Here is a 13,159-nt window from a genome sequence, read left to right as displayed (position 1 = left end):
GCTCATGGCCTTCTGCCAGACACCTGATGGAAACAGCTCTCATTTGCTCCCCCTTCACAGTAGATGCCTGAAACAAGGTTCTAAAGAGTGTTGACATCTAGTGGAAGCCCTAGGAAGTGCAATTGGACCAAATTGACACTGTATCTTGGATAGGCAAAGAGTTGAAAAACTACAAACCTCAGATTTCCCACTTCCTGGTTGGATGTTTTCTCAGGTTTTTGCCTGCATATGAGTTCTGTTATACTCACAGACATCATTCAAACAGTTTTAGAAAGTTCAGCGTGTTTTCTATCCAAATCTACTAATAATATGCATATCTTAGCTTCTGGGCCTGAGTAGCAGGCAGTTTTCTCTGGGCACCTTATTCTTCCAAGCTACTCAATACTGCCCCCCAGCTATAAGAAGTTAAAACGACAAAGAAGAAATAGCCATTAAGTTTACCACTCATATCATATAGTTGCTGTTATAAATGCTGATTGGCTGAAAGACGTGCTATATCAGACCGTATACATCTCATGTCATATAGTTTCTGTTGATCTGCTCAGGGAATTGTCTATATGTTTTTATACCACTTCTAAACACTTTTCTACCTCTCATGACAGTACTACATCTATTAATGATATCAATATGATACTATGATTGTGCTCACAGTAAATACTGATGTGATACTGATAAACCTCTCAGTAGAAATGAAGAATGTATTATTATGTTGTGTATAACATGGCCATCTTGAATGTAATGTCTCTGAAAAATCATGTGGAAAGTGGCTGATGTTCCAGACTATTTTTTGTTCATTTAAGATTACATTTATTTAACCAGACAATTCAATAACATATTTAAATAATAATGTTGATAATATGTGTTTTAAACAAATGTAGTGCTGGTTTATTGCACAGACCAATTTTGCAGTTAAAATAATTTTTTGGTTTTGTAAATGATCATTATTCTAAGTTAGAATTAAAAAAAATGTATAAGGCAGCTGAATTGTATTACAATCTTATTGACAGCAACAGATAAAGATATCTATTGTCTAACATAGACTGTTGTTTGACTGTTTGTGTTTTTGATATTTCATAGTTAAATAAAGGTTCAAATAAAACATTAAACGGACTGTGTTGTGAGTTATCCATTCTACAAACACTCCCATTGGACCAATTTACGAATAGAGGACATAGGCATAGCTGTTGTGGGATCCGGGGGCCGGGCTGTTGCTAGGCGTCGACTGGTGATGTCATTAGAGCCTACCTGCGTTACCTATGCCCTGAGAGTATGTACGGTGCTACAGGCTTAACGAGGACTATTCTTAAATGTTTCATGTTTTGACAGTTACCAGAGAGAGAATAAATGTCTCACAATCAATCATTTGAATGCGTTCAATAAATACGTTTATATTTTAGGCTATTGCTATTATTGGTTAAAGTTTAGGCTACTAGCCTATATAGTCCAATGGGAATTCGGGAGATCCAACGCACTTTAGGAAATATTGACCGAGGGCTCTAGCCTACCTTTGGACTAGCAAATAAAAGGTAGAGTTGTCTCGCCTGTCGTTACTAGCGGTCGTTACCGACATGTCTGACTGGACGGATATTCTACCGAAATACATGAAGAAATAAAACGCTCCAACTATCCACCACCGGTCTTTTTTGGACGGAGATGGTCTCGCGCGGAATAACGGATTTGTGAAGCTATGGCGCTCGGGCACGGCTCCAAAAAGTCGCGCTCCTGTGATTTGGAGGTAGCACCAGCTCCTGTGGACCTGCCATTGGAATGGGTCAGTAGGCTATATAACTATTGAGATATTGACCATGTGGGCCTATGATTTAGTTACTATATAAAATAAATAATATATGTATTTTATGTTCAATGCACATTGGTTTAGTCATTTTATAATAGCCTATAGTTTATTTTATAAGAAAAATGCTCTGTCCAGGGCTTCAGGCTTCACCTACATTTACTATAGCTATCTGCAGGCCTTATGCTGGTTTATGCTGCAGGAAGAAGTTGACAATAGACACAGATCTGGGGTCAGTTTAATCTCCTCAAATCCCAAACTTAACCTATGAATGGGGAATGGTACAACTGACCTTAGATCAATGTCAGTTTTAGTTCTAGCTTTAGCATGAGGCCTCTGCACTAGTCTGTGCAGAATCCTCATCCACTGTTCTTACAGACCTGATTATACAGTATAATACTGTAAACTCTGATCCGAGGCCAGTTGTTAACTGGGGCGCATTGTGTGTTGTTGTTGTTGTTTACAGGTGGGGCCCGGTAACGAAGCCTCTGTGACGTCCTCTAAGATGTTGAGACGACCCTGCAGGTGTCTCCTAGTCTTCCTTATTATCGTCACCATCATCATCCTCTCGGGAGGAGCAACTCTGGCATGGTACTTCCTGGGTGAGCAAGGGATTTTGGGAAAATAACCTGGGACACACATACATACACACACACACACACACACACACACACACACACACACACACACACACACACACACACACACACACACACACACACACACTATGACTGGCTATCTGATATGTAACATGCCAGTAAGTCTCTCCCCCATCCATCCCTCCCTCCAGAGTACAGTGTGTGGGTACTGGAGCCCAGGGTACAGCAGCAGTATACTGCTAGACTCTCTATCCTCAACAGGAACTACTCCTCTGGTCTCTCCTCTCACACCAGCCCAGCCTTCACAGCCCAGGCAAAGGAAGTACAAGATATGGTATAGGACAAGGGATAATGGGAAAATAACCTGGACACTCACTCACACATGCCCCCCCCCCCCCCCCCCCCCACACACACACACAATGTCTCTGTATTGTCTTTATGTTTCACAACTTTTTATTTTCAATTTAAATCCTCTGTTGCTCTGACTATTGCGCTCTCTCTCTCTCTCTCTCTCTCTCTCTCTCTCTCTCTCTCTCTCTCCCTCTTCTCTCTCTCTCTATTCCCCGCCATCTCTCTCTCACTCTCTGTCTCTCAGGTGAGGAGGATAGTGAAGGGCTCAGACCTATCTCGCTACTTCAACTCCACCAAAGTCTTTGCTTTTGGGTACATAAAACCAGATCTAGAAAGACAGGTCTACATACATATCTGTGTCATGTATTTCTATACCTAGTACTGTATATCTATGACTCTAAATATACAGTTGAAGTCGGAAGTTTACATACACCTTAGCCAAATACATTTAAACTCTGTTTTTCACAATTTCACAATTTCACAATTCCTGACACTTAATCCTAGTAAAAATTCCCTGTCTTTGGTCAGTTAGAATCACCACTTTATTTTAAGAATGTGACATTTCAGAATAATAGTAGAGAGAATGATTTATTTCAGCTTTTATTTATTTCATCACATTCCCAGTGGGTCAGAAGTTTACATACACTCAATTAGTATTTGGTAGCATTGCCTTTAAATTGTTTAACTTGGGTCTGTGATGCACTTAAGCGTAGTGGGTGCGGAGTCAGGCGCAGGAGGCAGAAAGTACTGAGTAGTGCTTTATTAGGCACAGGGAAAATACGTGCGCGCCAACACTCACGGGCGCAAACAAACACGATACCCAAAACCAGGACCTAACAAGTCCAGAGGGATAACCCCAAAACGAACCACGCTACCAAAACACTACCACACACAAACACAGTGGAAAAAATAAGCCCGCACAAAGAGCAGGCGGGCCGACCAGCTTAAATAGCCCAACTAAACGTAAAAAGAAACAGGTGTAACTAATAAGACAAAACCAACAGAAAAGGAAAAGGGATCGGTGGCAGCTAGTAGACCGGTGACGACGACCACCGAGCGCTGCCCGAACAGGAAGAGGAGCCACCTTCGGTAGGAGTCGTGACAGGGTCAATGTGTTGGGTAGCCTTCCACAAGCTTCCCACAATAAATTGGGGAAATTTTGGCCCATTCTTCCTGACAGAGCTGGTGTAACTGAATCAGGTTTGTAGGCCTCCTTGCTCGCACACGCGTTTTCAGTTCTGCCCACAAATTTTCTATATGATTGAGGTCAGGGCTTTGTGATGGCCACTCCAATACCTTGACTCTGTTGTCCATTGTCCATTTGGAAGACCCATTTGCGACCAAGCTTTAACTTCCTGACTGATGTCTTGAGATGTCTTCAATATATCCACCTAATTTCCCCTCCTCATGATGCCATCTATTTTGGGAAGTGCACCAGTCCCTCCTGCAGCAAAGCACCCCCACAACATGATGCTGCCACCCCTGTGCTTCACGGTTGGGATAGTGTTCTTCGGCTTGCAATAATAACGATGGTCATTATGGCCAAACAGTTCTATTTTTGTTTCATCTGACCAGAGGACATTTCTCCAAAAAGTACGATCTTTCTCCCCATGTGCAGTTGCAAACCGTAGTCTGTTTTTTTTATGGTGGTTTTGGAGCAGGTGCTTCTTCCTTGCTGAGCGGCCTTTCAGGTTATGTCGATATAGGACTCGTTTTATTGTTCTGGGATTGATTTGCACTTTTCGCACCAAAGTACGTTCATCTCTAGGAGACAGAACGCATCTCCTTCCTGAGCAGTATGACGGCTGTGTGGTCCCATGGTGTTTATACTTGCGTACTATTGTTTGTACAGATGAACGTGGTACCTTCAGGCGTTTGGAAATTGCTTCCAAGGAAGAACCAGAATTGTGGAGATCTACAAAAAAAAAAGGTCTTGGCTGATTTCTTTTAATTTTCCCATGATGTCATGCAAAGAGGCACTGAGTTTGAAGGTAGACCTTGAAATACATCCACAGGTACACCTCCAATTGACTCAAATGATGTCAATTAGCCTATCAGAAGCTTCTAAAGCCATGACATCATTTTCTGGAATTTTCCAAGCTGTTTAAAGGCACAGTCAACTTAGTGTATATAAACTTCTGACCCACTGGAATTGTGATACAGTGAATTATAAGTGAAAAAATCTGTCTGTACATGGTTGTTGGAAAAATGACTTGTGTCATGCACAAAGTAGATGTCCTAACCGACTTGCCAAGGCTATAGTTTTTTAACAAGAAATTTGTGGAGTGGTTGAAAAATGAGTTTTAATGACCCCAACCTAAGTGTATGTAAACTTCCGACTTCAACTGTATCTAAGTATTAAACATACCTACCCACACAACATTGACGCACAGTATACACGTACATGTGTATCTATATCATGTAGCCTGTATCTTTACAGTACCAGTCAAAAGTTTGGACAAACCTACTCATTCCAAGGTAGGGGGGGGGTAAACAGAAGGTAGCCCTATTTGCTAAAAGACCAAGTCCATATTATGGCAAGAACAGCTCAAATAATCAAAGAGAAACGACAGTCCGTCATTACTTTATGACATGAAGGTTAGTCAATACGGAACATTTCAAATAATTTCAATGTTTCTTCCAGTGCAGTCACAAAAACCATCAAGCTCTATGATGAAACTGTCTCTCATGAAGACCGCCGCAGGAAGACCCAGAGTTACCTCTGCTGCAGAAGATAAGTTCATTAGAGTTACCAGCCTCAGAAATCAACAATTAACTGCACCTCAGATTGCAGCCCAAATAATTGCTTCTCAGAGTTCAAGTAACAGACACATCTCAACATCAACTGTTCAGAGGAGACTCCGTGAATCAGGCCTTCATGGTCGATTTGCTGCAAAGAAACACAACTAAAGGACACCAATAAGAAGAAGAGACTTGCTTGGGCCAAGAAACACAAGCAATGGACATTAGACTGGTGGAAACCTGTCCTTTGGTCTGATGAGTCCAAATGTGATATTTTTGGTTCCAACTACCGTGTCTTTGTGAGACTCAGAGTACGTGAACAAATGATCTCCACATGTGTGGTTCCCACTGTGAAGCATGGAGGAGGAGGTGTGATTGAGTGGGGGTGCTTTGCTGGTGACACTGTCTGTGATTTATTTAGAATTCAAGGCAAACTTAACAAGCATAGCTACCACAGCATTCTGCAGTGATACGCCATCCCATCTGGTTTGCGCTTAGTCGGACGATCATTTGTTTTTCAACAGGTCAATGACCCAACACACCTCCGGGCTGTGTAAGGGCTATTTGACCAAGAAGGAGAGTGATGGAGTGCTGCATCAGATGACCGGGCCTCCACAATCCTCTGACCTCAACCCAATTGAGATGGTTAGGGATGAGTTGGACTGCAGAGTGAAGGAAAAGCAGCCAACAATTGCTCAGCATATCTGGGAAATCCTTCATGACTGTTGCAATGCAATCCAGCAGCATACCACTCTGCATCCTACTGCTGGCTTGCTTCTGAAGCTAAGCAGGGTTGGTCCAGGTCAGTCACTAGATGGGAGACCATATGCTGCTGGAAGTGGTGTTGGAGGGCCAGTAGGAGGCACTCTTTCCCCAGGTCAAAACAACTATCCAAATACCCCAGGGCAGTGATTGGGGACATTGCCCTGTAGGGTGCCATCTTTCAGATGGGACATTAAATGGGTGTCTTGAGTCTCTATGGTCACTAAAGATCGCTTGGCACATATGGTAAGAGTAGGGGTGTTAACCCTGGTGTCCTGGCTAAATTCCCAAGCCATCATGGTCACCTAATCATCCCCAGCTCTCAATTGGCTCCTTCATCACCACCTCCTCTCCCCTGTAACTATTCCCCAGGTTGTTGCTGTAAATGAGAATGTGTTCTCAGTCAACTTACCTGGTAAAATAATAATACATTTCAGGTGACTACCTCATGAAGCTGGATGAGAGAATGTGTTCTCAGTCAACTTACCTGGTAAAATAATAATACATTCCAGGTGACTACCTCATGAAGCTGGATGAGAGAATGTGAAGTGTGTGCGAAGCTGTCATCAAGGCAAAGGTTGGCTACTTTGAAGAATTTCAAATATTTGTTGAACACTTTTTTGGTTTCTACATGATTCCATATGTGTTATTTCATAGTTTTGATGTATTCACTATTATTCTACAATGTAGAATAGAGTAAAAATAAAGAAAAACCCTTGAATGAGTAGGTGTGTCCTAACTTTTGACTGGTACTGTATTTTGAACTATAAAACATTCTTGCAATGCCCACACAAACTTTCGATCCAGCTGTTATCAGCTCACTGTGTCCCTGCTCCCTTGTTTCCCTAGGGAGGGAAGTGTGGCGGCACACTTCTGGCTGGTACTGTCAGTCCCCGGCAGCCATGTTGGTAAGGTAACTATGGAGCAAGTCAGCAGCTGCCTACAGAGTCTACTAGGGGCCTACAGAGGGAGCGACAGAGAGGAGACTGCTAACTATGGAGGATATCTGTTGCATCTTCCCTCTTTCTCTATCACAGGTGAGCGGGAGAGGAATGTGGGGAAGGACCAGTGTTTTTATTATTCTTTGTGTTTAGTTGATCCTTGTATTATTTCTGCCTCATCATGTTGTTTTCTGTTTGCTTGCTTGTTTGTTTGTTTTTAACCCCTCAGAAACAGACTCCAAAGTTGTAGAACTTTTGAAAGCTTCATTTGGTATGATTTATTTGATCTTCTCCTCACTTTCTGCATTATTTTAGAAGCATTAAGAAGTGCTTGAACTATGTCAATTGTAGGTACACTTGAAATTAGTGAGGAGTGTTCATCTCTTCCTGTTACTCTCTTTCTCTCTCCCTCCTTCCTCCTCCCTGCCCCCTCCACAGACTGCTACAGGTACCAGGTGGTCAGTTCCAGCACAGCGGTGGCTATGAGGGGACCTAACACCCAGCGCTCGTCCTGCCTTTGGCACCTCAGGGCCCCGCAAGGCTCCAGCACCCAGAGTTTCAGACTGGAGCTGAGGATGGAGTGGCTGCTACCGGAGTGTAGAGATAGACTGGCTGTCTATGATGGTTTAACACCTACTGATACTCACCTCATCACCTCGTAAGGTTATAAATACATATACAGCTATTGGATTTGACCTGTATTCTCGCACCAAAATATTCCTGCAGCAACAGGTTTTTAAAGTTTGCTTGATTAGTTGTTAGGGTATTAGCTGGCCAAAATTAGGCTACATGGAAAGTGCAATACTGTTAATATAATCGTGTGTGTGTGTGAGTTTTCAGTGAATTCATGTAAATCATGAAACTCGTCTTCATTTCCTGAGGTGCGTGAAAATTCTTACCACCAAAACATCAAATTAAGATCCTATATCTGTACAATACATGTAACTGCCAAAATAACTGCCAAATTGTCCATTACAGTATTTTAGCAAACATGGCTACAATAAGAGATCTCAGTGACTTTGAAAGAGAGGTCTCAAAGGAGCATAGGGGGTTTAAATGGTGTGTGTGTGTGTGTGTGTGTGTGTGTGTGTGTGTGTGTGTGTGTGTGTGTGTGTGTGTGTGTGTGTGTGTGTGTGTGTGTGTGTGTGTGTGTGTGTGTGTGTGTGTGTGTGTGTGTGTGTGTGTGTGTGTGTGTGTGTGTGTGTGTGTCTCAGTCACCAGATCTCAACCCAATTGAAAACTTATGGGAGATTCTGGAGTGGCACCTGAGACAGTGTTTTCCACCACCATCAACAAAATAACAAATGATGGAATTTCTTGTGGAAGAACTGTGCCGCATCCAATAGAGTTTCAGAATCTATGCCAAGGTGCATTGAAGCGACTCGTGGTGGACCAACACCATATTAAGACACTATGCTGGTGTTTCCTTTATTTGGTCAGTTACCTGTTCATCCAGTACAGACAGACAGAGTGTAAAGACAGACTACATGATGCTTTAACACCAACAGTTAGTCACCTCATCCCCTAGTGACTTCATGTTGATGTTCTATATGCTGACATCCTCACACCACAGACACACACATTATCATATTTAGCTCTCTCGCTCTCTCTCTCTCTCTCTCTCTCTCTCTCTCTCTCTCTCTCTCTCTCTCCCTCCCTCCCTCCCTCCCTCCCTCCCTCCCTCCCTCCCTCCCTCCCACCACCACCACCAGTCTGTATGGCTGCAGCAGACAAGAGCGTGTTGTTCATGTGTTGTCATCAGGAGAGTGGATGACAGTGGTCTGGAAACAGGGTCTCTACAACTACAAAGACCCCTTCTCCCTGTCTGCACAGGCCTGGACCACTGAAGGTGAGGTTTATGTGGTTATTATTAAAATGTTTCAACTGAGAGTTATATGTTGCTCTCTTATACAAGGACTTTCTCCCCCTCTCTCCCTCTCTGTCACCATCCCTCTCACTCTCTCTCTCCCTCTCACTCCCTCTCTCTCCCCCTCTCTCCCTCTCTCTCTCCCACTCTCTCCCCATCCCTCTCTCTCACTCCCCATCCCTCTCTCTCCCTCTCCCTCTCTCTCCCCATTCCTCTCACTCCCTCTCTCTCCCCCATCCCTCTCACTCCCTCTCTCTCCCCCATCCCTCTCACTCCCTCTCTCTCCCCATCCCTCTCACTCCCACTCTCTCCCTCTCTCTCCCCATCCCTCTCACTCCCTCTCTCCCCCTCTCTCCCCCATCCCTCTCACTCCCTCTCTCTCCCTCTCACTCCCTCTCTCTCCCCATCCCTCTCACTCCCTCTCTCTCCCCATCCCTCTCACTCCCACTCTCTCCCTCTCTCTCCCCATCCCTCTCACTCCCTCTCTCCCCCTCTCTCCCCCATCACCCTCTCTCCCCCATCCCTCTCACTCCCTCTCTCTCCCATCTCTCTCCCCATCTCTCTCACTCCCTCTCACTCCCTCTCTCTCCCCATCCCCCTCTCTCCCCCATCCCCCTCTCTCCCCCATCCCTCTCACTCCCTCTCTCTCCCATCTCTCTCACTCCCTCTCTCTCCCTCTCTCTCCCCCATCCCCCTATCTCCCCCATCCCCCATACTCTCTCTCTCTCTCTCTCTCTCTCTCTCTCTCTCTCTCTCTCTCTCTCTCTCTCTCTCTCTCTCTCTCTCTCTCTCTCTCTCTCTCTTTCTCTCTCTCCCCATCTCTCCACCTCACCCTCTCTCTCTCTCTCTCTCTCTCTCTCAGTGTGTTCCTCCAACATAGAGCTGCAGCCAGTATCAGGGGTACAGGGTAGTCTACGTACCCCCTTCTATCCCAGCTACTACCCACCAGACACCAACTGTACCTGGACATTCACTGTGAGTGTTATACTATACATCCCCTTCTACTGTCTTTTACTGTCTTATATTGTATTCTATTGTCTTCCACTGTCTTCTACTATCTTATATTGTATTATATTGTCTGCTACTGTCATCTACTGTCTTATATTGTCTTCTACTGTCTTATATTGTCTTCTACTGTCTTATATTGTCTGCTACTGTCTTTTACTATCTTCTACTATCTTGTATTGTATTGTCTTCTACTGTCTTCTATTGTATTACACTGTCTTCTACTGTCTTATATTGTCTTCTAATGTCTTCTACTATCTTCTATTGTATTATATTGTATTCTACTGTCTTCGACTATCACTGTATTATACTGTCTGCTACTGTCTTCTACTATGTTCTACTGTCTTATATTGTCTTCTACTGTCTTATATTGTCTGCTACTGTCTTTTACTATCTTCTACTATCTTGTATTGTATTGTCTTCTACTGTCTTCTATTGTATTACACTGTCTTCTACTGTCTGCTACTGTCTTCTACTGTCTTCTATTTTCTAATATTGTCTGCTACTGTCTTCTACTGTTTCTAACAAGTCATAACATGGGACCATTCTGTTCTATTCTGTTGTATTCAATGTTATATGTGTGTGTGTGTGTGTGTGTGTGTGTGTGTGTGTCCTAGGTGCCCTCTGCAGACTATGGACTATCTCTGGACTTTGAAGGTTATGAGCTGAGCAGGGCCAACTATAACCAGGCCTGTACACAGGGACAGTGGATGGTACAAAACCGCAGGTACACACACACACACACACACACACACACACACACACACACACACACACACACACACACACACACACACACACACACCTGTTTGATCCGTATCATTTGACCTGTGTCTCTGCCTCAGGTTCTGTGGGACGAGAGGTCTCCAGCCGTATGCTGAGCGCCTCTACCTCCTCTCCACGGCAACCAGCGTTGTCATGACGTCCGAGGTGTCAATCACAGGGCCTGGACTCCAGGTCCACTACAGCCTCTTCAACCAATCAGATCGTGAGTCTGGGGCCTGGATGACAGACATTGGTCAAGGGTTTGACCTCAGACCTAGAGTTAGGGTGAAGGTGCTATAGGTCATCTCTCTCTACGGACTGTCTGTCTGTTCAACCAATCAGATCGGGAGTTATTTTGAACAAGAGGTGTTTAGTGTGATTTCTAGGTTGTGTGCTGAAATGATGTTCCGTGACAGATGAAGAGATGAGAAAGTGGAAGAAATGATGTGCTTATGACATACAGTAAGGTGTGTTTGTATTACATACTACCGGTGGTAACAGGCTGCTGAAGGGAGGACGGCTCATAATAATGGCTGGAATGGAATGTTATGAGCCACATGGAAACCAGGTGTTTGATGTATTTGATACCATTCTACTGACTCCATTCCAACCATTATTATGAGCCGTCCTCCCCTCAGCAGCCTCCACTGGGTAGGAAGCATATTCATAAATAATACTTCCTACATTTGAAAGATGTTCATGTACTCTATTTGGGTGTCTTGAAAGTGCGTGTGTTCATGTGTTCCATCCTGTCCTGGTCAGTTCCTGTGTTCTCTAAATGGTCTGTGTGTTCCATCCTGTCCTGGTCAGTTCCTGTGTTCTCTAAATGGTCTGTGTGTTCCATCCTGTCCTGGTCAGTTCCTGTGTTCTCTAAATGGTCTGTGTGTTCCATCCTGTCCTGGTCAGTTCCTGTGTTCTCTAAATGGTCTGTGTGTTCCAGCCTGTCCTGGTCAGTTCCTGTGTACTCTAAATGGTCTGTGTGTTGCAGCCTGTACTGGTCAGTTCCTGTGTTCTCTAAATGGTCTGTGTGTTCCAGCCTGTCCTGGTCAGTTCCTGTGTACTCTAAATGGTCTGTGTGTTACAGCCTGTCCTGGTCAGTTCCTGTGTACTCTAAATGGTCTGTGTGTTGCAGCCTGTCCTGGTCAGTTCCTGTGTACTCTAAATGGTCTGTGTGTTACAGCCTGTCCTGGTCAGTTCCTGTGTACTCTAAATGGTCTGTGTGTTGCAGCCTGTCCTGGTCAATTCCTGTGTACTCTAAATGGTCTGTGTGTTGCAGCCTGTCCTGGTCAGTTCCTGTGTACTCTAAATGGTCTGTGTGTTCCAGCCTGTGACGGCATCAAAGACTGCCCCAACGGACTGGACGAGAGGAACTGTGGTCAGTTTACCAACCTAAAACACATTCATGACATTTAAATTGTGAAACATTTATAAGGCATTTACATTTCATTGAGCCTAGTGCATGTAGCTATGATTGTTCAAAAGGCCAAATCCTCACTGGAAATCTCTGTGGAACTAAAATGTCTTCATACATTACTCAATGACATCTAGCGAGATGGGAGGAACATTCAACAATTAATAAAAATATATTAGTAATTATAAAAATGTTAAAAAGACCTGTTTCAAGTTAGAGACAATCACTGGGCTGTGTAGCATATATCACCAAATGGCTGATTAACACTCTGTGTGTGTGTGTGTGTATGTGTGTGTGTGTCCCAGTGTGTATAGCCCAGTACCAGTGTCCAGAGGACAGTCAGTGTGTTGACTACTTCAAGGTGTGTGACCAGCACCCAGACTGCCTTGAGGCCATGGATGAAGAGAACTGCACTGAGGGTAACTGTGTGTTTGTGTGTGTGTGTGTGTGTGTGTGTGTGTGTGTGTGTGTGTGTGTGTGTGTACAGGTTTGTGGTGTATTGATACATAATGTGTGTGTGTCTCTAGGTATGCAGTGTACAGACAAGACGTATGTGTGTGTGTGTATGTGTACAGGTTTGTGGTGTATTGATACATAATGTGTGTGTGTCTCTAGGTGTGCAGTGTACAGACAAGACGTATGTGTGTGCTGACGGGACGTGTCTGAAGAAGCCTAACCCAGAGTGTGACTTCATCACCGACTGTCCTGATGCCTCCGATGAGAGACACTGTGGTGAGAGAAGAAGACGCACACACACACACACACACACACACACACACACACACACACACACACACACACACACACACACACACACACACACACACACACACACACACACACACACACACACACACACACACACACACACACACACTACAATGTCTCTCTCATGCTCATTTAAGTATCTCTGTTTGTGTGTGT

The 13,159-nt window shown here is 44.2% G+C and overlaps 1 protein-coding gene across 6 annotated transcripts in view; it reads left to right on the top strand.

The window, feature by feature from the left end:
- Positions 1 to 1,515: 1,515 nt before the first annotated feature.
- The window catches only part of LOC120032926 (transmembrane protease serine 6-like), a 17,969-nt gene continuing 6,325 nt past the window's right edge, over positions 1,516 to 13,159 (top strand). The window contains exons 1-15 of one of the 6 annotated variants that reach the window (XM_038979191.1): positions 1,516 to 1,771; positions 2,259 to 2,394; positions 2,583 to 2,725; positions 2,987 to 3,054; positions 7,096 to 7,283; positions 7,417 to 7,458; positions 7,626 to 7,845; positions 8,900 to 9,036; positions 9,917 to 10,029; positions 10,677 to 10,786; positions 10,905 to 11,047; positions 11,573 to 11,965; positions 12,101 to 12,199; positions 12,541 to 12,654; positions 12,851 to 12,967. In XM_038979191.1, the coding sequence (XP_038835119.1) occupies positions 1,688 to 1,771; positions 2,259 to 2,394; positions 2,583 to 2,725; positions 2,987 to 3,054; positions 7,096 to 7,283; positions 7,417 to 7,458; positions 7,626 to 7,845; positions 8,900 to 9,036; positions 9,917 to 10,029; positions 10,677 to 10,786; positions 10,905 to 11,047; positions 11,573 to 11,965; positions 12,101 to 12,199; positions 12,541 to 12,654; positions 12,851 to 12,967 (2,107 nt within the window). In that variant the 5' untranslated portion in view covers positions 1,516 to 1,687. Of the gene's footprint in view, positions 1,772 to 2,258; positions 2,395 to 2,582; positions 2,726 to 2,986; positions 3,055 to 7,095; positions 7,284 to 7,416; positions 7,459 to 7,625; positions 7,846 to 8,899; positions 9,037 to 9,916; positions 10,030 to 10,676; positions 10,787 to 10,904; positions 11,048 to 11,572; positions 11,966 to 12,100; positions 12,200 to 12,540; positions 12,655 to 12,850; positions 12,968 to 13,159 lie in introns of those variants that run through there. The other 5 variants (XM_038979192.1, XM_038979195.1, XM_038979193.1 and 2 more) reach the window with 5 other exon arrangements.

This window comes from Salvelinus namaycush, chromosome 39, assembly GCF_016432855.1.
Source record: "Salvelinus namaycush isolate Seneca chromosome 39, SaNama_1.0, whole genome shotgun sequence".
NCBI classification, from domain to species: Eukaryota; Metazoa; Chordata; class Actinopteri; order Salmoniformes; family Salmonidae; genus Salvelinus; species Salvelinus namaycush.
The sequence above is the reverse complement of the archived record's forward strand: the minus strand, read 5'-3'. Positions and strand labels throughout refer to the sequence as shown.